At 42.9% G+C, this 27,262-nt stretch overlaps 1 protein-coding gene across 3 annotated transcripts in view; it reads right to left on the bottom strand.

Moving 5' to 3' along the window:
- Positions 1 to 25,262, bottom strand: part of RPS9 (ribosomal protein S9) — a 41,364-nt gene extending 16,102 nt beyond the window's left edge. Inside the window, exons 1-5 of one of the 3 annotated variants that reach the window (XR_012236326.1) lie at positions 25,139 to 25,245; positions 12,145 to 12,255; positions 11,921 to 12,043; positions 9,153 to 9,339; positions 5,347 to 5,578 (exon numbers count right to left, since the gene is read on the bottom strand). Coding sequence is in view for 2 of the 3 variants with exons in the window: in XM_073602287.1 (XP_073458388.1) it covers positions 9,153 to 9,339; positions 11,921 to 12,043; positions 12,145 to 12,241 (407 nt within the window). In the remaining variant the exon portion in view is untranslated. Of the gene's footprint in view, positions 1 to 5,346; positions 5,579 to 9,152; positions 9,340 to 11,920; positions 12,044 to 12,144; positions 12,278 to 25,138 lie in introns of all 3 variants that reach the window. The other 2 variants (XM_073602287.1, XM_073602286.1) reach the window with 2 other exon arrangements.
- Between the last annotated feature and the right edge of the window lie 2,000 nt (positions 25,263 to 27,262).

Below are 27,262 nucleotides of genomic sequence, written 5' to 3'. Positions count from 1 at the left end.
CACTTTCGGCAAAAAGGATGGAACAGGTCATAACACAACCCCGTCGTGGTGAAGGATGAAGTATGGCTCCCTGCATGAAAGGGATGCAATCTCCGACACCCTTCTAGCCGAGGTGATGGCCATTAGGAAGGCTGGCTTGCATGACAGCAAGTCTAATGGAATTTCCTTGATCAGCTCAAATGGTTTTCTGTACGACAACACCAGTTCAAGTCCCAAGGACACATAGGTGACATAATGGGAGGAAGCAAATGAGTTTCCCCCTGCATAAAGGTTCAGACCAGCAAATGGGAGGCTAAAGGCCTTTGGAAAAATACTGACAGGGCTGAAATCTGACTTCTGATTGGCTTTGAGTACAATCTGCTTTGCACAGCTGACTGTAGAAAAGAGAATTCTGCCAATCACACATTTCTGAGGATGCCATTTTCTGGCTTCGCACCAAGCAATATGTCTTCCAGACCTTAGGATAGATCTTCCTAGTGAGCTTTTGTAGCATTCACTAGGGTAGACTCCACTGGTCCCAAGATGCCATGGTCCTTCAACACCCTGGCTTCAATAGCCATGCCGTTAAATTTAGACACTGTAAATTGGGGTGAAATATAGGACCTTGAAACAGTCGATCAGGATGATGTGGAAGCATCCATGGCCTGTCCTATTGTCAGTCTCAATCTGAGAACCAAGGCCTACTGGGCCAGGCTGGTGCCACCAGAAGGACTTGAACACCCTCTCCAAATCCTGTGCAACAAATGTGGAAGGAGAGGGATGGGGGGGGAGCATAAACCAGGGAGTACTGGCTCCATGAAACACCAGAGGATCCCTTGTTCGGGACACAAACTGCTGTAGCTTGAACCTGGATGCCAATAGGTTGACTTCTGGCCATCCCCAACTCTGGCAAATTTCCTGGAACAGCCCTGCATGTAGGGATCATTCCCCAGGCAGGTGGTGGCTGAGATAATCTGCCTTTCAGTTCTCAACTCCAGGGATAAGGACTGCCCATAGCATAAGCACATATCCCTCTACCCAGGCTAGTATATGGTTCACCTCCTTCAGAGCTGAACTCCTGGTACCGCCTCGGTGGCTTATATAGGTCACTGTAGTGGCATTGTTGGACTGAACCCCGATAGGGCAGTCCTGAAGCTCCACCGTCCAGGACCGTAGGGCCAGATGTACTGCCTGCAACTCTAGGGTCACTCTCCAGCCTGAGGGACTGGCATCTAGTCAGTACTCTCCGAATTACCAGGAGGAAGGATCTTCCCTTACGCATGTTCTGATCGTGCAACCACCAGTTTAGGCTTAAGCGTGCCCGAGGGGAGAACATTGTATAATCCAGGGCCTGTCCTCTGTTCCAAGCCAACAAGATGTCTTGTTTTATAGGCCTGGAATAGAACTGGGCATAGGGCACTGCCTCGAAGGAGGACACCATCCTTCCTAGAAGACCCATACAGAGCCAAATGGAGGGTTGTCTGGTGCCCCTTATCCGACACCCGATCCTTCAGAGCACAGATCCTTACGGGTTGCAAAAATACCCTTGCTTGGACTGCATCTTGGGCCAGACCTAAATACTTCAGACTTTGAGCTGGTCTCAAGGCTGACTTTTCGTATTTATGATCCAGCCCAAGCTTTCCAAATACCACACATTGCAGGTTTATGCTCTGTTCTAGAGCCTGTAGAGCAGGGATCTCAAACTGGCGGCCCTCCAGCTGTTGCCAAACTACAAGTCCCAACATGCCTTTGTCTGGGGGAGTCATGCTTGTAACTGTCAGCCTTGCAATGCCTCATGGGACTTGTAGTTTTGCAAGAGATGGAGGAGGGGCTCCAGCAGTTTGAAACCCCTGCTGGAGAGTGATCTTTGAGCAGGAGGTCGTCCAGATCCCCCAGCACCAAGATCCCTTGGGTCCTTAAAAGACCCAGTACTGGTGCCAAGACCTTTGTGAACACCTGGGGAGCTGTGGCAAGCCCAAAGGGTAGAGCCACAAGCTGAAAATTATATTCCTCTACTGCAAATTGCAGGACCCTTTGATGAGGCTGAAAGATAGATATGCATAAATACGTGTCCTTTATATCAATGGAGGCTAGAAAGTCTCAGATCTGGAGCAAGGCTACAACTGACATATTCCACCCAAAAGGACTGGATTTGTAGCTACAGGTTCAGGGATCTTAGATTCAAAATGGGCCTTGTGTCCCAGTTTGGTTTTTGAACCGTAAACAGGTTTGAATAAAACCCTGCGCCCCTTTCAACTACAGAAACCTGTACAATCACTCCTTGATGCACTAAACGTAGTGCCTGAAAAAGCAAGCTTCTTTTGAGGATCCAAGAAAATGCTGGATCTTAAAAACCTGAGGGGGAACTCCTCGTAACTCCTCGTAACTCCTCGTAACTCCTCGTAACTCCTCGTAACTCCTCGTAACTCCTCGTAACTCCTCGTAACTCCTCGTAACTCCTCGTAACTCCTCGTAACTCCTCGTAACTCCTCGTAACTCCTCGTAACTCCTCGTAACTCCTCGTAACTCCTCGTAACTCCTCGTAACTCCTCGTAACTCCTCGTAACTCCTCGTAACTCCTCGTAACTCCTCGTAACTCCTCGTAACTCCTCGAAACCGTGGTATATATTTGGAGGTGACCCACTGTTCTCCAAATGTCCGCAAAGTGCAGCAGCCTTCCCCCCACCCAATAGAGTGGGGGCTTCCCCTGAAAAGGACAGCTTGGTGCCTGGGTTTAGACTAGCTTTGGACCCAGGGTTTTTTCTGGACCCGGCCTTGCGGCAGAACAGCCTTGGCGCTGAGACACCTGGGGAAGCAGTCACTGAGGTTTTAAACAGGGGATGCCTGGTCATTCTCTTCACCAGGAGTAGAGAACCCTTCCCTCCGGAAAACTTTTGGATACATTTGTCCAAATCACTATTTGTTCCCCTTGACCAGTTCTTAAGCCACAAGTCTGCACATATGTACAGACAAGAGCCAAAACGAGAAACCTGCTGTTTTGAATCCTTTAAGGCAACAGCAAAAACAGCACTTGAGGAATCAGTCTTATTTTCAGCAAGATCATCCTCCAGGTTAGGCCTGTCAGGTCATCTGACCGGACCTTTTAGAGACTGGCAGATACCAATTGCTGCAACAGCTGGCTGAACTGGCCAAAGAAAAGGAAGCCTTCAATGACTCCAGTCAACAGGGTCTTTCAAGTCCCGTGCATTATCCACCAGACAAGTTCAGTCCTTGCTTAACCTCCGACGGTATTCCCAAGTGTGGCTCGGGGTTTAATTTCAGCACCATTAGCGGTAACCCCGAGCCACAGTCAGGATTACATTGCAGGATCATGGTGCAGTGTTACTTACCTTGTCTCCAGGATCCTGCAATGTCCCCCCGCTGTGTCTGCGGGCTCTGTCTCCTCCAAAGCCCCTCTGCCAGGCTCCATTCCCTGCGAGCATCACGACGCATGGGAGCGGAGCCTGGCGGCAAATTCAAAAAAGTAAAAATCATAACATACAGTACTGTAATCTTACAGATTACAGTACTGTATGAAATTATTTCACATCCCTTTTGTCCCCAGTGCTTTGTCCAATGCCCTGCATGCAGTCTTATATTATATATACTGTTCTTTCTGCCTGGAAACTTGAGATTGTCCATAGCAACCAAAAAGTGTCCCTTTACGTCAAAAGTGGCTTTAGACCAGCTAGAAAACAGCGATAGTAAATTAGAACACTTGCAGAATTGAGCGATAGTGAATCGTGGGGAAATTATATTATTTTTTACATTTTTTTATTATAATTTATGTTTTTGTGTTTCAAACTTTCATACCCGGGATATCTACTAGACTCTTGGTGGACAGATTTAAGTGCGTTAATTACAGGCCTACAATATAAAATGCCAAATTTCCATGCAATATAATTGTACTGCTTTCAGCACCTAAAATACAAAATAATCATACCGCCAGGGAGGTTAAGGGGTTAAGGAAAAGACTGCTGCATCTACAGCTGTCATGCTCCACTTAGTGAACTTTTCATCCATGGGATAAAAAAAAAAAAAAAACCCACCTTAGGAGGAACAAAAATCCTGTCAGAATGCTCCCCATCAGCATACACCACCTGTTTCAATAGTGGGTATAAGGGGAAAGCCTGTGCAGCCTGAAGAGACCTCAGGGACCCCAGTAACATCTGCAAGTGCAAACTTAAGGCAGAACGAACCATCTCAGTAAGTCTGGATCAAAAGCCTCTGACTTAGAAGCAGTATCCTCTGCCAGGCCCTCCACAGAATCCTGAGCTTATAGCTCTTCCCTATCCTCAACCCATTCCTGCTCCAAACTAGGAGACTCAGGGAAGGGATCTGTCATGCCACTTGCCACCCTGTGGGATGGAGGCAATCATGCCAGCAATCCTGTGCTCTAACCCAGCTAGGGCCAATGACAGTTCATCCTTGGTGATAGAAGGGACACACCTCCCGTCTAGACGCGTATCGGAAGGCCTGTGATTGGCCGATACGTGTCTAGAAGGGAGGTGCTGATAGTGACGTTCAGCCAGGCACTGTATGTGGACACGGCAGTGCTACTCTGGAGGTAGATGTGATTTTAAAAGTTTTTCTCTTGTAAGTACAACTTGTCTGTTTGGGGGCTTTGAATACATTTTTATACAGAGAACACGATGGTCTCTATACTTATTTACATGTCCTGAACTCATGGAATCTTGAGCCAAGCTGGGAGGCGATTCGTTTCTTTGAATGTTAATGAGCTGAGTTACCATTAAGAAAAGAGCCATCTGGATTACCCACCATTGATTGGTATGAGGAAGTGAGCAAAGAACTCGTGGGGAGATCTGCATATGAGTTTTGACTCATCTGGGAGGTGATCGCGCATTTTTACTGGTGGTGGTGTGCACTCCTTTTGGAGGACAAAATCACTGTGGTGGAATTGTGTGGATACACTGTTAACAAGCGTTTTCATGTTTCATTTCTTAATTTTTTCATTTTATGGACTATTTATATGTAGGATTTATTTTAGAGATTTGCACTTTATATTTATATATTTTTACACATAGCGCTACATTTACCATCTATTTTGAAATTCGTGTGGTGTACCACTTGTAATGTTTAGCAGCTGTGCACGTTTATTAGGTTATCTTATTTAAACATCACAATATATTTTTTATATGTGGCGCTGATTGTTTCATCTTATGCTTTGCAGTAATATGGTGCGACATTAAAAAATTGGAACTCACTATTTTATTGTCTATATATTTCAGAAAATATATATGTTTAGGGGTTTTGTGTAATCTTTAGGCCTAAAATATTTTTTTTTTAACATGTGCAAAAACAGCTGTGGCAGCAAAAGGGTTAAAGAAACCCCATTAGTTTCATTACCTTCTAAAAACCATCAATCAGGAGCAGAAAAAAAAAAGTGGTTCCTTTGAACGGACCTCTTCACAAGGTGTATGGCCAGAGCCAAATTGACCTTGCTGAAATGAATCTTCATGCTAATGTGCAAGACTCAGCTGGTGGACCTTAGGTAAAGGGTTAGCAGTTCACAAGGTGTATGGTAAAGCCAAATTGACCTTGCTAAATCAAGCTTCATTTCAAGAGACTGGTCCATGTGCTATAAGACAAAGCATAGAATAAGTAGAATAAATGTGACAAAACCCTACCAGCCGAGACATTAGCAAGGGTCTGGTAATGACCAATTGAAAATGATATAGGATTGTATGTTCACATTCCATATACAAGGACATTTCCAACAATTAAAGTGGACTTGAGACACATACAAGCCCCAAAACCCAATTCCCGCCAGAAAGCATGGCTAAGCAGGAAATGTCCTTTCAGATTACTGCTCTGCCCTGTGAAGTCACAATAAGGCTTCCAATTACCTACTGGCCTGCAGTACATCTATTTTTTTTTCCACAATCAAATATTCTACATTAAAACATTTTCACTTTGTATACATACATACCACAAACATTTAATACATTCATTACCTCTACATTTAGTGTCAACAGACCAATATCACATTTACCAAGAGCCCTTCTGTCTACACAGCCTGAAAGCTGGCTCTTGGGAGTGAATGAGCTGCTGGTGGTGACAGGAGTAGAGAAATCCAGTTATCACTGGCACACATGCTGGCTGCATCCCTTAACCTGTGCTGCACTTATCCCACATATGCACCAGAAAGTAATCCCACTTCAAATGGGAAAAATGAACTGTCACCCAGGGAGCATAACTAGATGTACAAGATCAGTCCAGATAGTGGCTGAGATTAGCTTTAAGTCATACTTATCAAAGCATTGCATGTGTAAAAGTTCATATCTGCGGTCAGGTGATGTGCAGGGAAAAGCAGCTTGCATGTCATCTAGCTCAGGATATGTAAAATAAGTGCAACGCTAACCTTGTATCAGTGGCTACAACCCGACATGTGCTTAACCACTTAAGGACCCACCTCGTTTTGGATTTTAGGCGTTTACATGTTTAAAACAGGTTTTTTGCTAGAAAATTACTTAGAAAAAAATATATATAATGTTTGGGGGTTCTAACACCCTAGAGAATAAAATGGCAGTCAATGCAATCCTTTTTTGCACCGTATTTGCGCAGCGGTCTTATAAGCGCACTTTTTTTGGAAAAAATTCACTTATATTTGAAAAAAAAAAAAGAAAATGTAAAGTTAGCCCAAGTCAACATGTCACGCTTCAAAATTGCGCCCGCTCGTGGAATGGCGTAAAACTTTTACCCTCAAAAATCTCCATAGGCGATGTTTAAAAAAAATTCTACAGGTTGCATGTTTTGCGCTACAGAGAAGGTCTAGGGCTAGAATTATTGCTCTCGCTCTACCGGTCACGGCGATACCTCACATGTGTGGTTTGGCCACCGTTTTCATATGCGGGCACTACTCATGTATGCGCTCGCTTCTGCACGCGAGCTCGTCAGGACGGGGGGGTTAAAAATTATTTTTATTATTTATTTTACATAATTATATTTTTACAGTTTTACAAAAAAAAATAAAAAAATGGGTCACTTATTCCTATTACAAAAAATGTAAACATCCCTTGTAATAGAAAAAAGCATGACAGGACCTCTTAAATATGAGATCTGGGGTCAAATAGACCACAGATCTCATATTTACACTAAAATGCAATAAAAAAAAGTAATTTTAAAAAAATAACATTGACAAAATGTGCCTTTAAGACGTATGGGCGGAAGTGACGTTTTGACGTCGCTTCCGCCCAGCAGTGTCATGGAGACGAGTGGGCGCCATCTTAGCCTCACTCGTCTCCAGGCACAGCACAGAGAAGGACGCGATCGCCTCCGGCGCTACCGACAGCTCCGGTAAGCGGTGGAGAGCACCGGATCGCGGCGGGAGGGTGATCAAGGTGAATCCGCCTTAGAGACCACTTTCATCTTAAAGCTGACCACCGCACGAAAACGGGGATGCCGGGGTTATGGCAGCTAGTTTGGCAAAAGTTTGGATGTGCATCGGCGTGCGGCAAATGTGGTTAACCACTTCCCACTTGTTCACCCCCTATTGGCCAAAGCAATTTGTTTACAATTCTGCTATGGACCAATTTTATTCAGCAATTCTCATGACTTCAATCGTAAAGAATGTCCATCAGAAGATCAGATAAGGAACTGCTGTGTCAGCACTGTGTTCCATCTGAGTGGCCCTTCAACAAGCCAGCTGCTAGAGGGGCATAAGCTGTGTGCATCCATTGACAATGCATGACTCGATCATGCCCCCCCCCCCCCCATTTCGTCCTTACAGGATTTGACTAACAGACTCTGGCTCCTGCTGCTCTCAGTCTCCTGTTTGAAGAGGAATGAAGGGAGAAGAACTATATCTGGAATAGCACTGATTGGTAAAAATGCAGGTAAAATTTTTAGGGCTGGACAGGCAGTGGGGGGGAACACACACTTAGGAACTTACACAATATTGTCCTGCAATCCTTAAGGAAATACAACAAAACCTACTCTTTTTGGCTAGTGTTAGTTTAAAAACCATAGCGTTAGGGTTACAGCAGATAAAAGTGCATCTTTTATTCTGTAATTTGCCATCTTTAAAATGACAAATTACATAAATATTCAAAGATATTGACTCTAGTAGGCATTACGTTTGAAAGACAAGGGTGGTGTGGATATCGCAACAAAGCCTGCAAGACCAAGAAGTGAGGGGGGAGTCCCTGCAGATAGGCATAGTGCTGTATTGAATGAGGGCTGAAGATACTACCTACATTTTACCTTAATATGCAAGGAATGCATTAAGGTAAAAAGGTTTAGGCTTTATGGCAAAAGCCCCTCAAACTACCTGTTTCAAGCCCCTATTCTCTAAACACCAAGTTCTGCCAGCTCTCCATTTCCTGGTCTCACAGGAGAGAGAGGGGGATACCCAGAGGAAGGAGCAGGTAGTGCTGTCAGGGGACCAAAGAGGTGGAAGGTGGCAGCTGTGCAATTGTTGCAGAGCAGGCAAGTATACCCTTTTTTGCCAATATAACCACCTTTAGCAATACTAACAGTGTGCAAGTGTACCTAGAATTTATTTCTTAAATTGTAAAGTGCCTCAGCCTCTTCTCGGGTCCCCACAGGCACGCTGGGCCCCCCTTCCTTGTCAAGTGCCCCCAGAGCAAGCACTTGTACATGCCTGCTCCTGAGCCTGCTCAGTGTCCACAAGACCATGTGTGGCTCAGCCCCACTCCCCGCCTCACTGGCTGTGAATGACAGCAGTGGAAGCCAATGGATCCTGCATCTGAGCAAATAGGAGGGAGAGACCTGGGCGAACCTTGGCTCTTGCACACATCACTAGATTGGGATAAGGCTTAATTGGGGGCTGAGGTGGCAGCTGGACACTGAAGGTTTTTAACTTTCATGCATAGAATCCATTAAGGTAAGCCTTCAGCCTTTACAACAACAACAAAAAAAAAAGTTGACATACCAAATGTTGATTTTATTTTGTTGCTTGCCTTGTAGGTCAATACATTTTATTGCATTTTTGAAAGCATCCTCACTTTTACACATTTTGGCACATTACAGTTTGTGCCTACTGCTAGCTGTGAGACAATGCGCTCACTTGACTGTATAGAATGAAGGGGGGCACCCCTTTATTGTCTTGGACATCCAGGACACTGCCAAATTTGGCAGATTTGGCTGTATGGATTCTACAGATTAACAGTTTAAAAGGTCACCACACTTACCGGATATGCCTCTGTCTGATGAGAACACGGGCATGGTGAATGGACTTTGCCAAACCTAACTTGAAGACCTGTGTTTGGAGACGCCTTTCCAGGAAATCTTCAATTTTTAAGCCCAGAATGTAATCAAGCTTCATCTTCCCCTCATCCAACACACCGATACGCACCAGTCGTCTAAGCAGGGCATTTCCTAAAAATGAAAAATCCTTAGCCAATGTCTTGAATAGAGCAGGAGCAGTTAACGCAAGTTTAGGATATACATTCCTCTCAATTTAAAGTTCTCACCAAGCAGAAACCTGTAAAGCAGCAACAGAATAGCTGCCTCTTCCACCTAATGCAGCTCCCCTCCTATTAAATTGGCCAATAAAAAGCTGTTGGCTCCGAGCATGTAGCCTGCACTTATGTTCTCCATCATGATCCCAGTCCCCACCTCTGATGACCTAATTTCCACCCATGCAGAGTTTCACGGACTTCCTGGTCACTTCCAGCCATCCAGACTGCCAGATGAGCCTACAGGACAGTGACAGCCACAGGGCTGAGGAGACATTTGTGAAACCGTGATTTGTCTCATATCTTGTATTTACAACCTTATGGAATACATACTTGTTTTAATACTACACTAAATCTGTCATAGATCTATAGTCAGACAGTCAGTGATAAAAAAACAAAAAACAAAACAGACTTTACAATAAAAACCAAACATGTTATACTTACCTGCCTGATGCAGTGGATTTGCATAGAGCAGCCCAGATCCTCTACTCGTGTCCCTCTTCTGTGCTCCTGGCCCCGCCCCCCTGTTTAGTGCCCACACAGCAAGCAGCTTGCTATGGGGGCACCCAAGCAGAGTCACAGCTCCCTGTGTCCAGTCAGACAGAGCCCGACCCAGCCCCCTCTTCCCTGATTGGCTGACAGCAGCCGCCAACGGCACCGCTGCTGTGTCTCAATCAGAAAGGGGGAATCTTGGACTGCTGAGACACGTGGACATTGGGACCTCAGGTAAGTATTCGGGGGGCTGAGGGAGGCTACACAGGTTTTTTTATCTTAATGCATAGGATGCATTACGAAAAAACAACCTTCTGCCTTTACAACTCCAACAAAAAATAAATAAATGGCAGACTGTTTTTCTGCTGTCACTTTTCAATGGTTTATAATTGCTCCGCTGATTGTCCGACGAGAGACAGAATGGCGATCTGCCTATGTAAAGGCAGATCACTGTTGTGTGACAAGGGAAGACAGATCCTGTGTTTCTGCCAAGCAGGAACTCAGATCTCTAACTTCCCAGTTAAAGCACCAACAGTTAGAAAGCACTCCCTAGGGAAACATTTAACCCTTTGATCACCCCTGAGGTTAACCCCTTCCCTGGCAGTGTCATTTGTACAGTGAATGTGCATATGTTTGTTTTAGCACTGGTCCCCAAAAAAGTATCAAAAGTGTCACTTGGTGTCCCCCGCAATCCTGTTATAATTTGCTGATCACCGCCATTACTAGAAACAAAAAATCCATAAAAATATCCCATAGTTTGTAGATGCTATAACATTTGCGCAAAATCAACATACACTTATTGGGATTTTTGTTACCAAAAATATGTAGCAGAAGACATATTGGCCTAAATGGCCAAAATGTGACTTATTGAATATATGTTTTATAGCAAAAAGTAAAAATTGTTTTCCAAAATTGTCAGGCTTTGTTTATAGCGCAAAAAATAAAAACCTGCAGAGGTGATCAAATAGAACTAAAAGAAAGCTACATTTGTGGGGAAAAAGGACATAAATTTGGGTACAGCATTGCACAATTGTCAGTTAAAGTAGCAGTGTCATGTTGCAAAAAAATGGCCTGGTCATAAGGGGTACCTTCCAGAGGTTTAAAAGGTTAAGGGCTCCATTTGCACCTATGCATGTTGCTTTTGAGCATTTTTCGCTTTTGGACACTTATGCTTCTTTATTTGGCCAATTTGTTGGGCAGATTAAATGCAAAATGTGCAACTCAAAAACACACTACATGCTGTTCTGTAGTATCTCCTTTGAAGTCCATTAAACCAAAAAAAAAAAAAAAAAGAAGCGTTTTGCATTTTAAAAATTACTTAAAGTGGAGGACCACCCTAAAATAGAATCTAGCATTAAAAATCTTAAAAAAAAAAAAATCATTTAAAAAAAAAAATTTTTAAACTTACCTGAACCCTTGTTGCTAGGCAGTCTTCCTAATATGCCTCTTTCTATTCCGCAGCGTGTTCTGCTCCTAGCTGAGCGGCTCTGTTGCCTTCTGGGAACTGTGTGTGTTCCCAGAAAACCACAGGGCAATTCACAGATCACTGCGCATGCGCAATAGGAAACTGGCAGTGAAGCTGCAAGGCTTCACTGCCTGTTTCCCTTACTTAGGATGGCAGTGCCGGGACCCAAGAGCCAAGGGAGGGGTCAGCTGACATCACGGGCACCCAGGTAAGTCTACTTATTTAAAGTCAGCAGCTAGTGTTTGTAGCTGCTGACTTTTTAAAAAAAAATTAGTGGCCGGAATCCCGCTTTAACCCTTTCCAAAAACACAGGCACAGAAATGCATTGACATGAACGTGTTTCAGAGGAACCCATGTTAAAAAAACATGTCCTGCGTTTCTGCAAAAAGCATGAAAAAACACATTGGTATGAATGGAGGCTAAGAGTCCATGAGGTAAAGTAAATTGACAGCAGAAGACAGGAGCGCACAAATGACTCAGATGTGTGCACTCACAGCATTTAAGACCTTTTAAGGTCCAATCAATGAATAGTAGAACTACAAACCTTCAAACAAACGTTTAGGATCTTTCTCATCTAGAGTTAGCAGTTCTCTGGCAGCCTTACGGATCTTTGCAAGGGTGAACTTCACCCGCCAAACCTCACGCTTGTTACGCAGACCATATTCACCTAAAATGGAAAAAAAAAAAAAAAAAAACACAAGACATCAGCAAACAAGATGCAAAGAACCATCTAGAATAGAAAAATTTGATTTAGACTACAAATCTTACCAATTAGTTTTAACTCCTGGTCCAACCGCGATTTTTCAAAAGGACGTCGCGGAGTGACGTAGGTCTTTCGACACACCCAACTTCTGGCAACTGGCATTTTGGGCTATCCACCTGTTAAGTCACAAAGGTAAGCCTGACAAAAGAAAACTTTCATCACTTTTAAAAAGTATAACTAAAGTCGACCATTAGGTTTTTATTACTGTCTGTACCCCCATAAGGGAAGTTCACCCTCTGTCCTGCTTACCATCATTAAAAGCGAATGTAAAAGAAAATCCCAAATTATGGGTTGTCCCCCCCCCCCAAAAAATAAATAGAGGGGCAAATCTTCCAATGGGGACCCTGGTACTGGTGACCTGAGAGGCCCCAAGGGCTTCCCTTACTTCATGTTTTGGCTATAGGACAGTTAGAGGAGCTCCAGTCTCCCCCAAAAAATTAGGTAAGCAGCTACAAATACTGTAGCTGCTTATTTAAAGCAGTTGTAAAGTCAGCAGCCTCCCTCTTACCTGAGCCCCATCTCTCCAGCGATGTCCACAAGTGCCTTGGCCATCTGGGACACTCCAGATTGTGTGACACAGCAGCGGTGCCATCGGCTCTGGCTGCAGTAAGTCAATCAGGAGAAAAAAGGGGCGGGGCCAAACTAGGGCTCTGAATGGGCACAGAGCTGTGACTTGGCTCGGGTATCGCCCATCAGTCCCTGGACAAAGTTATCTAAAGCCCAGGGCAAACATGCCAATTTGCCCCCCCCCCCCCCCCAAAAAAAATATCAAGCCTCAATTTGCACGCTTACACACCAAGCATACTTGCTTCTTCAATCGGCGGCATAGTCACTTGGGCTCTATTCACATTTGAGCGTAGCGATTTACTGCCCTTTATGTCTTAGAAGTGCATTACAAGCATTTCACAGCTTCAGGATTTTTGTTTAGCCAATGGAAAGCACTAGGGAAGGAGGAGTGGAAATTAGGGGTGGAGAGCTGCTATTTTAGCAGAAAAACAAATACTTGTAAAATGCTCAAGTCAGGCATTTCTATTGAAGTCTATGGGGCCATAAATGCTTGTAAGCTGCGAAAAAAAAAGCTCATACTTTGAGCTTCAGGTGTTTTGCTTTAGGCGACAACGCTCATATGTGAACAGGGGCCATTGACATGAATAGGATTTGGCTTGTCAAAAATCAGGTACCCCACCACCACAAATTGCTAAATGTAAAGGAGGAGGTGAAGTTCCAATTTAGGTGAAGATAAACCACCCCAATGATAAATCGATGGCAAAAAAAAAAAAAAATCATAGCGACCGGTGCATTTGTAACACGTTACACCCTGAACATAGGTGTAACATTACAAAAGGAGAAGTTATGCTTTAACCCCTTCCCAACCAGCCGACAGTTATACTGCAGCAGGTTCGCTCCCCTAGGCGAACCGTCGTAGCTGTACGTCAGTTCACCTTTTGACCGCTAGTGGGGCACATGGAGCCGATGCGATCGCTCTACACAGACAGAACGGAGATCTGTCAATGTAAACACAGATCTGCATGCTGTCAGGGATGAAGAGAGCGATCTGTTCATACCAAGTATAAACAATGATCGGTCTCCTCACCCAGGCAGTCTCATTTCTCTCCCCCAGTTAGAATCTCTCCCTAGGCAACAGTTAAACCCCTTGATCGGCCCGTTAACTCCTTTCCTGCCATTAACATTTAAAGCACTGATCACTGTACGCCAATGGTCCCAAAAATGTGTCAAGTGTCCTGTCCGCCATAATGTTGCAGTCTCGTTAAAAATCACTGAACAATGCCATTAGTTAAAAAAAAAAAAAAAAAAAAAAAAAAAAAAAAAGCATAACTGTTTCCCCTATTTTGCAAACGCTATAACTTTTGCGCAAACCAATATACACTTATTGTGATTTTTATTACCAAAAATATGTAGAATACATATTGGCCTAAACTGAGGAAAAAAAATCGTTTAAAAAGAATTGGGGATATTATAGCAAAAAGTAGAAGTGTTTATTTTTCAAAATTTTTGGTCTTGTTTATAGTGCAAAAAATAACTGCAGAGATGATCAAAAACCAGCAAAAGAAAGCTCTATTTGTGGGGGTAGGTGGATGGGGAAAGTCAATTTTGTTTGGGTACACACAACTGCGTAACTGTCAGTTAAAGCGACAGTGCCGTATTGCAAAAAAATGGCCTGGTCATTGAGCAGCCAAATCTTCCAGGGCTGAAGTGGTTAAAAAAAAACATTTTTAACCAATGTAAAAAGGATTACACTGCGCTAGAGTGTTAGATATTCTACTAAACTATAGCATGATAAAACTGAGTCTAAACGCATGTGGATGTGGGAAACAATACCTCTACAAGGTAAGCAACCTGATAAATACTCTGAATACAAATGTGAAAATTGATAAATGCATATAAACGCATCAAAGTATGAATGCAAATTCAAATGTGAAATATGACAGATTAACGCATCAAAGTGCACAGGTACCAATAAGCATAACAAAATGACAATATTGCTCAAATGTGCAAATAAACATACTTAATATAAATATATGAGCATGTAAAAAGTGCTAAGTGCAAAAAACACAAAACAAAAAGTAATTTGGTGTCACAGTTCATGTGTAAAAAAGATCTCAATGGAACCAAAAAAATATAGTTCACTATGAAGTCCCACAAAAGGTATAAAGGTGCCTAAACGTGATGTCCACTGGTGATACAATCAACTTAATAGTAACTCTCAATGTGCCACAGACCATGCAATGGTGCGATTCAATAATGCGCTCACCTCAGAGCATGTGACCAAATCGCTAGACAAAGTCAAACCACGCTTGTGAACCACCCCGGGTTCTAAGTAGATCACAGGATCCCAGGCTCCATTGCAGTAATCAGTAAGTGGTACCTGTGCCCTTTGATGCGTTAATCTGTTAACATTTAAATTTGCATTTATACTTTGATGCATTTGTCAATTTCCACCTGCTATTTTTCAACTTACTTTTAACAGACCAAGCTGTCCAAAGTAGCAGTTAGGCACCAATCATACCGTACAGGCGCGATAGCTCACACATTTTTGCACATTTCCTCGTGTCACACAAAAACTAATACAGCCACCATATCTATTAAGCTTCAATATTACTTTTCAGTTTTGGGTTTAATACCAACTTAAAGGGATAATAAAAATATTTTAAACATGTTATACTTGCCTGCTTTGAGCAATGGTTTTGCACATAGCAAACCCAAGCTTGGGTCCCCTGCAGGCACTCCTGGCACCTCACCCCTGCCGAGTGCCCCCATAGCAACCTGCTTGCTATGGAGTCACTCGTGTGCTTGCGCCCGAGATCTGCATCCATAAGACTTAGTACGCATGAAGGCAAAAGGCCTGTAGAACTACTTAAAACTGTCATTCCTACCTATACACGCTCACATGCCTTCCCTAAAGTGAATATTGCACTTAGGGATACGACTCATTCTTCCCACATAGCAGGGGCAAAAGCTTCTACCGTGCTCTCCGCAGCCAAACAGTGCCAGTGGAGCTAAAGGTCTTCCCCTCCTTACTGCAGAGAAGTTTGTACAGTAAACAGTGGTTAATTACATGTCTGCATGTTCTGTAGAGACGTACTACATTTTTTCCACATTTCCCTAGTGTCCACTTAAGCACAAATACAGGAAATCTTTTACCCTGCCAGAAACCCAATGCGACACGACATTGCCACACCCAAGTGTCAAGCCATTTACTCAATGTAACCTCATATTTTAAAAATCTTGTGTGTGCAATATTAAAGCATATCAAACTTAAACACAAGTGTTAGTGCCGCTTACCATCCTTTAGATCAAGCAGCATTTTTTTTTTTAAAAAGGCTTTTCCCTTTAATTCCACCAGGTGATTCTTCCCATCCTGGGCTTCGCTCACAGCCATAAAATGCACATACAAGTGTTTAATTTTTTTTTAAATATGGACCTGAATGGAGCCACATGGTTTTCCAAGGGCCATTCATAAATTCAGATCTGTAACAGAACCCAAAAATGTGCTTCTAAGAACATGTGCTTTACGTGCTTGTGTAATTAGAGCTGCACGATTCTGGCCAAATCTAGAATGATTTTTGCTTAGAATAAAGCTCACGATTCTCACACTAAAACATTCCACATAATACAAATTGGGCTCACTTTACTGTTTACTTCTCTTTAGTGTATTTTTTTCCAAAAAAAAAATGCATTTAAAAAGACCGCTGCGCAAATACAGTGTGACAAAATATTGCAACCACCATTTTATTCTCTAGGTTCTCTAAAAAAAAAAAAAATATGTTTGGGGTTTTTTTAAATCATTTTCTAGCAAAATAATGATTTTAACTTGCTAAGAGTATAAGGTGAAATATCTGCACTGCTTCTAACCTTTAAAAACATAATAGTGAAAAAAGGAAAAAAATTATTAAGATATTAAATGTGACTGTGTGCCAGGTGCTGCAACTCAAATAGCCTGAATATTAAGCTCATAAGATTTTAGATAAATTAAAATTGCTTTTAAATTCATGCGATGGCAACTTTCTCAGTAGTCTCCAGCTGTGGGATATATCACAATATAAAGAGGCTTTGTGGTGCAGTACTCCCGTTTTAAAAGGTTTATTGAAAACTTCACAGGCACTGACAGCCAAAGACAACGAAACAATATTTTTCTAACAGCCACGGCTCAAGCCAGCCAGTGCAAGGCAACGTCAAGAACTGGTGCTCCACCCTAACTGGAGCACCAGTTCTTGACATTACCATGTACTAGCTGGCTGGCTTGAGCCACAGCTGTTTGAAAAATATTGTTTCATTGTCTTTGGATGTCATTGCCTGTGAAGTTTTGAATAAACCTTTTAAAACAGGAGTACTGCACCACGAAGCCTCTTCATCTTGTGATATATCCCACAGCTGGAGAGTACTGAGAAAGAATTGCCATTGCATATGTGAGGAATATTGCATGAATTTAGGAGCCCGCTGTACCGAAAAGGATACCTGCATTGGAGTCCCTGGAAGAGTATTCCCAAGCTAAGTGATCCCTGGATGAGTGAATTTGCAAGCTAAGTGATCCCTGGATGAGTGAATTTGATCTCTAATTTGAGATCCACCCCATCTGGTAAACAGCCTTTGTCACATTTTCCAAACGCAAGTAACAAGCCTTATTTGAGTGTTCAACACCACAGTTCATTTATTGGAGCACAGTATAGACTTGAATATACACACCAGTTAAATTGTATTTAAAAACTTTTTTCATATACATTAGATTTGGTTGCACAATTTTACTTTATCTACAATGATTCAGGGCTGAAACAACTAATCGATTAATCGACAACTAATCGATTATGAAATTAATCGATTACTATTTTCATAATTGATTAATCGGCCAGTAACATAATGGGGTTAAAAAAAAAACCTAAAATGAGCCCTTTATAGTACAAAAAGAGCAAATAATCGCTACTGTAAATATTACTTTCACAGTTCTACACTAAAAAAAATATAACCCATTACAGTAGTGATTATCTGCTTTTTTTGTACTATAAAGGGCTAATTTTCGTTTTTTTTTTCACCCCATTATGTTACTAAACGTCTTAGACCTGTTTCACTTCTATGTGTTTTTTGGTGCTTTTTGCAGAAACGCACTACAGTTCCTTAACATGGTTTACTATGGGACACGTTCACGCAAATCGGTGCTTTTTTGGTTCAATATACTTCAATAGAGAAGCTGCAGAAAAGCATGTAATGTGTTTTTGCAGCAATGTGTTTTTTAATCTGCCCAACAACAAATTGGCCAAAAGAAAATGCAAAAACGCAAATCGCAGCAAAATCAAGTGCACCAAAATCAAAACACACAGCAAAAAGCACTGCAGAAACAGATCAAAAGCAAACTGCATAGGTGTGTACCTAGCCTTATGCTGGTCACACGAATCAATTTTCAGACAAGAATATTCAGATGAAAAATCTTTGTACATTCACTGAATGAAAGAATGAACATTCTTAAAATGACATTTTTTTTGAAGGAAGACCATTTTTAATAAAAAAATCACTGAGTCTGATGATATTTACCAGATTCACCCTTTAATAGTATATACAGTATATATCCTCTGATAGTATATACAGTATATCTCCTCTAATAGTTTACAGTATCTCTTCTAATAGTATATACAGCATATCTTCTCTAATAGTATATACAGTACATCTCTTCTGTCTGTTATGCTCATAGTGGATTCAATATTTTGCTCCCTAACCATATAGTTGGTTATTTATATTTACCACTGCATAGAGATATTTAAGAATAAGTTACCTTTTTTTAAAACTTTACACATTAACTAAATTATACACCATACTTTAAGGTTATTAACCGAATAATTGATTAATCGAAAGAATAATCAGCCAACGAATCGATTATAAAAATAATCGTTAGTTGCAGCCCTACAATGATTTCAACTTGAAACCAACAAGTGTCAGAAAAAGGTTTAGTCTTTAAGTGGTTAAGCTCCCCTTTGACAGCTGTCAGCTTGAGCAGAGAATTCTCTGCACAGAAAGAATCTGCAAATTGCTTTGCAAGGGGGGAAAAAAAAAATAAATTAGGGATGCATCAAATGGGTTTTTGGTGCCGAAACTGATACCGAAAATAAATCTTCCTTAATACCAAAACAGCACCGATACTGAAAGGGACTGTTTTTAAAAATATTTTTATACAGGAGATGGTCAGACTGCAGCCACGGTACAGGAGATGGTGAGAGACTGCAGACATAATACAAGAGATCAATGCAGCCTCATCAGTGCCCCTCAGATGCAGCCCACGTTTGCCCCTCAGATACAGCCTGCCAGTGCCCAAATCATCTCCGTGTGAGCTGCATTTGAATTGCCCAGGTCGCAGCAACGATGTCCCGCCTCCTGTAATCACATCACACTGATTCAATGTCCCACCATTGGATCAGTGTGCCGTGACATTGCGGTCTGTGTAGTTAAGCTCCGTGACAACAGATATCATGGCGAGGAGGGGGAGAGGAGGAGAAGAGAAGACTGCGACGTGCCAGGAGGACACCCCTGTAATGGGCAGCACCAGGGATGGGGCCTCGCCCCCATTTTTGGCGAGATTTTCTTTTCGGCAAAAGGCCATTTTCGGCCGATATGTTTCGGCGGCCGGAAATTTGGTGCATTACTAAAATAAATCTTGATTCTTAACAAATAATTGTGCAGCTCTATGTGTAATGCATGTATATGCGTTGATAAGCACAAAGTCTAAACCAGGGGTCTCAAACTGGTGGCCCTACAGCTGTTACAGAACTACAAGTCCCACAAGGCACTGCAAGGCTGACAGTTACAAGCATGACTCCAACAGGCAGAGGCATGATGGGACTTGTAGTTTCGCAACAGCTGGAGGGCCACCAGTTTGAGATCCCTGGTCTAAACAAAGGGGAAAAACAAATATTCACACACTTCTACGCGTTTAAATGCATCTATACGCAAGTATTTAACAGATTACGCAGAAACTTGTAGAAAAACATTATCTGTAAAAAAAATACGCCCATGTGAGTGAAGCCTTAAAATGGTTGAAAAGGCACAAGGTTTTTTTACCATCATGCATTCTATGCATGAAGGTAAAAACCTGTGTGCAGCAGCCCCCCAATATACTTACCTGAGCCCCCTCTAAAACAAGCAATATCCATGAGAGCCTGGACTCACTCCTGATTGGCTGTTGGCAGCAGCGGGGGGCCCACTGGTTCCTGCTACTGTCCATCACAGCTAGTGAGCTGATCAGGGGATTGAGGGTGTGGGGCCAAGTCGCAGCTCCATGTGTGACTGGAGCCGTGGGTCGGGAGTACACCTGCCTGGGTGCCCCTACAGCAAGCCGCTTACAGGAGCCCTGGCGTGGGAGCCGAAAAGAGGATCCGGGCTGCTTTGTGCAAAACCATTGCACAGAGCACCAAGTATAACATGTTTTTTGTAAAAGTGATTGTGGCAAATACACCACTGAGATCACTTATGTGAAAGCGGATCACCGGTCGTGGATAGAAATATCAGTATAGCTGCCATAACGTCAAAGTAGCAACATATATCCACGGTGGGCGGTCTGGAAGTTGTTGAGCGGGCCATACACAAGTAGATTTTCGAATGAACATTGAGATTAAATTAATATTTGAGTACATTCAATGTCAAAGTACTTTTAATATCAGATTTTGGAATGTACTTTTCTGCACAAAAACCGAAAGGTTAGAAATTTGTTTTTTCACAGGGTCAAAAACCAAAATGATTTCACACCACCAATTATAAAATTCTAACAAATGTTTTAAAAAAAAAATTAACAAATGTATGGCCAATCTTAGGGTGTGTCTCCACCATGGTTTGAGGAACAGCAGCATTGTCATTCTGGGGATATGGTAGTGTTAGATGCACTAGTAGACTAAAGCCTGATACATCCAGCAGGCCAAAAAAAAAAAAAAAAAAACAAGTACTCAGGAGCTGCTGTACTAAATCCGATGTTAGTACAGCAATCCCCCTGCCCAACTGGTCAGCAATCTCGTCCATTGAGAAAAAGGAGCAGGCCAGGCAGCAGCTTTGTGTGAATGGATACATGGAGCTGCAGCTTGGCTGCCCCCATAGCAAGCTGCTTGCTGTGGGGGCACTTGTCAGGAGGGAGGGGCCAGGAGAGCCAAAAAGGGACCAGAGAAGAGGATCCAGGCTGTTCTGTGCAAAACTACTACAGAGCAGGTAAGTATAACATTTTTTTTGTTAAAAATAACTTTATAATCACTTTAAAGTGATTGTAAAGTTTTATTTTCAACAAAAAAAAAAATCATGTTATACTTACCTGCTCTGTGCAGTAAACTTGCAGAGCAGTCCAGACCCCTCTTCTGTGCTCCTGGCCCCTCCCTTCTGTCAAGTGCCCCCACAGTAGCAGCTTGCCATGGGGCACCCAAGCCAAGTCACAGCTCCATGTCCATTCAGACACGGAGCTGTGGCCCAGCCCCACCTCTGTCCTCCTGAGTGGCTGACTGACAGCAGCAGGAGCCAATCAGGAGGGAGAGTCAGGCAGCCAAGACACTCATGGACATCGCTGGACAGATGGGGCTCAAGTATTAGGGGGGCTGAGGGCAGCTGCTGCACACAGAAGACTTTATCTTCATGCATAGAAGGCATGAAGATAAAAACCTTCAGCCTTTACAACTCCTTTAAGCTGGCATAAATTAAGTCCCTGCTAAACTTGCCGAATTTCAATCCATGTATTGGCAGGCTGGCTGTACAAAAGTTGACCTACCGATGGACTTCTATAAAACCAGGACGTTAGATTTTGCCTGCTGGCTCTAGCCCATAGTGCTGATCAGTGTATTTTGACAGTAGGGAAGTCTTTGGCTAAAAGTAAAAGCTTTTAGCTTTACTTCACAGAAAATACTACATGTTGGATTGTCACCAATACATGGGGTTGGAAATCTCAATGGGGACACTCATTGTCACCTTACCAACAACCATGGAACCCCTCGCTACCCATTTTGGCTATGGGATGTTGAGAACCACTGCAGTAGAGGAATTACTGCTTGCAAGCAGTAAGGTACAATGGAATATGTAGTCCAAAGGAATTAACCACTTGACTGCACTATAGGCAAAATATGCCTACAGCATGGTCGTCCTGTTCTGGAAGGGTGTCCATTGAGGTGCCCCCTGGGCGCAAAAAGATAAATCAGGGGTCTGATTATCGCAACCCCCATAAGTGCAGCCCCATCAAACACATCAGTCAAGAAAAAAAAATTATTTGCAAAATTATATAACCGAAATGAATGTTTTGTCCCCTAAATTTCAGCCCCAACATTCAGCCCTAGACCAGAATGACATGCATGGTCCTGCAGCCTCCTAGGGATACTTACATCACATGTTCCAGAAGACATATTTGGTGCAGAGAGCAGCCAGGGGATGGGCCTGCCTGCACCTGAAGAGGCAGATCAAGAGGACCAAAATGGTCGCCCGGGACCCAGTGCACATCATCCAAACAGCAAATTGCAGCAGGAAAATGCAGGATTTGCTGTTCGTTATCTTAACTATTTAGACAGATTAAAGGGAATAAAGCACCTGGAACAGATGGCATACACCCATGTGTCCTAAAAGAATTGAGCTCTCATTTTAAAGCCCTTTTTAAGGCCTGTAATGACTGGCATAGTACCACTGGCCTGGCGCAATACCAAAGTAGTGACAACACATAAAAATAATCAGTCTTTACCAACTACAGACCTGTTGGTTTACCTTACACAGTTGGGAAGGTACTGGAGTGTTTAAAGTGATAGTATAACTTATTAAAAAAATGTATATCTGCTCTGTGCAATGGCTTTGCTCAGAGCAGCCCTGATCCTCTTCAGCAAGTACCCCCATAGAAGACAGCTTTTTGTGCGGGCAAATTACACTGCGTTTGCGATCCGTTTGGGTGTTAACCTTGTATTGACACCTGCAGCGGGTCGCAAACAGAGTGATTGCAATGCAGGGTGGGAAACGCAGAGATCACTGCGTTTCTAGCACCACATGCGTGAACCTAGTCCTAGGCTAAAAGTGGACAGTGTGAAGGCTATGAGTAGGGTAGAGGATAGTGTCAGGCATTCATTTTTATAATTTAAAAAAAAAAATTCTCTTTAGGTGCCCCCTTGGGGGCTTCGTTTTGCGCATCCTAGCACACGCTGGTGTTAGGAATCTATAGTAACCAAGTTGGACAATTTTAACATGTTATCTATAAGTTAGGCTTGCTGAAGTTTTTTTAGGTATTGATCCTTTACATATTCAGCATCATTTGAGAGTTGCCTTTTAGATTTTACAGAATTTGTATCTAGACATATTAAAGGCCAAGCGCAGCAAAAAGCAAACAGAAATCAGCAAAATTGAACAGGAGCCAAAGAGGATGGAGAAAAGAATGATAGCTTAGCCCCCTCATTCAGAGATCCTGTTTTAACTGCATCATCCCCTTTGTGCCAGAAGATTAAAGCTTGCCATTGCTGGATTGAAATGTGACCAGCAAGGATCAGCCAAATTTCAATCTGAGCGCAACTGAACCATTGATAGACTTCTGTTTCATCAGATAAAAGCTGCTCAGTCAACACATGCAGCCAATGGCTGCAGCACTGATAAGTGTGTTCTGATAGTGGGGGAGTCTTCCCACTGTCAGAACACAATAGCGCAGAGGGAGCAGTACATCTCACGTGGGTGGCTGGGGAAATTGGGTTAGTTTTTGTTCAGCCCAGACATTTGTTGCAGGGGATGCCCAAAATCTGACTTTAGTCCAGACTGGGTAAATCAGTAACCCACGCATGCAGAAATTACATTGTGGGGGAGTTCTGTACACCTGAGCTATATGGGCTGGGTGTAACAAGACGTCCGCTGCCACCTTCTGACTTCAGCCGAGTGCAGGGTGTACCAAAGTAGGCGTCACTGTTCTGACGGAACTTTACTTCCGTTACCGAATGCGATGGCTGGGTCGCCAATTCTAACAGAACACCCTAGCGACTGCACGCGTGCCCCTTCCCCGGCTGGCATACCTGACACTGCTGCCAGCCTGTTGACTCCCTCTCTGCCCACTCTTTATTTCAACATATCAGATTGAGCATTTGTACAAGTACTCGTGCAAACACTAAAACTAGTATCTGTACAACCCGGATATCTGTACAGCTGTCATCTTTTAGGCTACAGGTTACTCTGATTTCAGAAGAAATGTTCTAGTTTAAGGTGTAACTAAAAACTAATTTTTGCGGATCAAGTGGAGGGGGGGTTAGAACACCTTCCGAGCCTTTATTGCTGCCTGTGCCCTCATTGGTGAGATTCCCCTTCTCAATTTGTCCTGTTTACCATTATTGAAAGTAAAAATTCCAATATTTTGGGCTGTCCCTATAAAAGAGGACAGTTTTGTGGGGACACTAGTTCTGGTGATGGGTGGTGCCCAAGGAATTACATTTGCAAGGATTTCCTCACTTCCGGTTTGGCCATTAGACAGGAACTGGAGGGAAACCTCTACAATAGGACATATGGCTTAAAGCCGGATTCCGGCTTTAAAAAAAAAAAAAGTCAGCTACAAACACTGTAGCTGCTGACTTTAAATAAGTACTTACCTTTCCTGGGTGCCCGCAATGTCGGCCACCCGAGGCCGACCTGTCCCTCAGCTCCCGACACCGCCATCCTAGGTAAGGGAAACAAGCAGTGGAGCCCTGCGGCTTCACTGCCAGTTTCCTACCACGCACGAGCGGCGCTCTGTGAATGGCCCTGTGGTGTTCTGGGAACACACGGTTCCCAGAAGACAACGGGGCTGCTCACCGAGGATCAGAAAACGCCGCAGAAAAGGAAGAGGCAGATTAGGAAGACTGCCTAGCAACAAGAGTTTAGGTAAGTTTAATTTTTTTTTTTTTTTTTTTTTGGATTTTTGGTGTAATTTTTTTTCAGGGTGGCCCTCCACTTTAAAAGGGGTTATAAACCCTTAAGGTTTTTCATGAAAAAAAAATTAACATTCATACTGCAGGAATAAAACCTGTCCAGCAGCAAATCAGAAAACAGTGTACCCAAAAGCTACAGCAGCTAATCTGCAAGAAAAACTGCTGTCGGTAGGTAGAGGAGTGAGCCAGATCCACTCGAGACAGAAGAGGTATTTAGGAAGACTGGAAAGGACATCGAAGAGCAGCTTTGCATAGCAACCATCATTTGCTCTCAGTGTAACACACCGCCCGCTTCCCTTGGAGAGACATGAAATAAATTAACTAAACCACACGATGCAGAGGCGAGCATGAAAAACACAAACAGCTAGAGGGCATTTCACGGGATACAATACGCTTCCATGCCGTAGTGTTCAGAAAGCACTGGCTCCAATATGGCGACCGCACTCTCACCATCAGGCTGAAGCAGTCTAACTTAAAAAAAAAAAAATCATGCTTACAGCACCGAAAAAACGTTCGGAAAAACCCTGCATACGTTGACGAAAACCACCGACAAATAACATTTTAGATAACGCGAACGTCCTCACAAACTAAACCCACAACAATGCTCCAAACATACCGAGCCACGGTGAGGAAAAGGAAGAGCAAGACGGCCACCTCGCTTAATATAATGTACAAGAGGCCACGCCCTATGGCTTGTCACTTCCTATGTAGCGCAGAGATGTTTTCCCCAAAAGGGGGGGGGGGGGGTCTGACTGCAGCCTGAAGCTCCACTTTTGACAGGAAGCATGTGGCCTCAACTCCACTTTTTTTAAATGAACTTTAATGTAACAAACATTCAATAGACACTAGACACAACTCGTGGAAGTGGAGGACACATGTTTCCTGTCCCATATACTTTTCCCAGGGGGTATCTAGCTGCAGACTGGAGCTCCACTCTCCACAGGAAACGTGACCAAAGTAGTTTTTTTTTCTTTATCAACTTTAACATTTTTGCTGCCAGAGCTGTTTTTGTATTTTTTGCACACATCTTTAAACCCTGGGCGCCGACCAAACGCAATTATGCCGCCTCTCGGCACCTGGTCCTTAGCACCGAGGGGCCACATATTTGCATGACTGGCTGTTCAAACAGCTGTGCCAAGAGCGGGTGCAGTGTGCGGCATGCTCCTCGACACAGTTACTGGCACCTAACCGAAAGTTCCTGATCGCAGGCAGCTTTTGGATCATGTGACAGCCAATAATGGCAGTCAGGTACTCTTAAGCCCCGCCCAACCTACCAGCATCTTAAACCATGTAAAGTGCCAGGAGGCTCCAGTGTGAAAAAGGTTAAAAAATTATTTTAGGCCTGAAGATTGAATAAAAACCCCAAAAACATTATTTATTTTCTGAAAGGAGACACTCTAGATTCAAGAATAACATAGTGGTAGTTCCAATTTTATACATCACTAGGGATGGTTCGGCCCAAGCATGAGTTTGTCTATTTGGCCGTTCTCTGAACAACTGAATTATCGGGTCGTTCGACTGTTTGTCGCCCTTGAACGACAACAATGCACCGTTGAAGCAATTAAAACTTCGCTCTGTCAGAGCCATGATTGGACGCTGTCATGATGACTGTATCCAATCATGGCTCATTGCTCTTAATCCCGCCCCACACTATAAAAGTATTCTTTCCATAGCGGCCGTTTGTAGTGTGATAGTGGTGTGGAGAGGGATAGAACAGGGCTCTGTTCAGTGCAATTAGACAGTGTGCTATTCTGATTCTATTGTCAGTGTAGAATATCAGTTTAGTGTGCATCTAGTGATAGTTCAGTGTTTGTAGGGACCATTCATCTTTACATTAATGTGAATGTAGGGATAGTTCAGTCAGTGTCAGTGTAGTGCGACCATCATTTATCTTTACATTAGTGTGAATGTAGGGATAGTTCAGTTAGTGTGAGTGTAGTTTAACACAGTATAATATGCGTTACTGCAAGTTTAACGCTGTATATTTCAGTGCGTTACGTGCCATTTAACGCAGTACATTTCTGTGCGTTAGTGCACGCTTAACGCAGTATATTTCAGTTTTGTTACTGCAAGTTTAACGCCGTACAGTTCAGTGCGTTACTGCAAATTTAAGGCCATATATTTCAGTGTGTTACGTGCTGTTTAACATAGTACATTTCTTGGTGTTACTGCACACATAACGCAGGATATTTCAGTTGCGTTACTGCAAGTTTAACAATGTAAAGTTCTGTGCATTACTGCAAGTTTAACCCCATATAGTTCTGTGCATTACTGCAAGTTTAATGCTGTATATTTAATTGCGTTGCTGCAACTTTAATGCCATATATTTCATTGCCTTTCTGCAAGTTTAACACCATGTAGTTCTGTGCGTTACTGCAAGTTTAACGCTGTATATTTCATTGCCTTACTGCAAGTTAAATGCTGTATATTTCATTGTGTTACTGCCAGTTTAACACCATATATTTCATTGCGTTACTGCAAGTTTAACGCCATATAGTTCTGTGCGTTACTGCAAGTTTAATGCCATATATTTTTTTGCGTTACTGCAAGTTTAACACCATATAGTTCTGTGCGTTACTGCAAGTTTAATGCTATATATTTTTTTGCGTTACTGCAAGTTTAACATCATATAGTTCTGTGCATTACTGCAAGTTTAACATCCTATATTTCATTGTGTTACTGCAAGTTTAACGCCACATAGTTCTGTGCGTTACTGCAAGTTTAACGCCATATAGTTCTG

The sequence above is a fragment of the Aquarana catesbeiana genome, linkage group LG10, assembly GCF_042186555.1.
Source record: "Aquarana catesbeiana isolate 2022-GZ linkage group LG10, ASM4218655v1, whole genome shotgun sequence".
NCBI lineage: Eukaryota > Metazoa > Chordata > Amphibia > Anura > Ranidae > Aquarana > Aquarana catesbeiana.
Note: the sequence above shows the minus strand (reverse complement) of the source record. Positions and strands in the feature narration are given on the sequence as shown.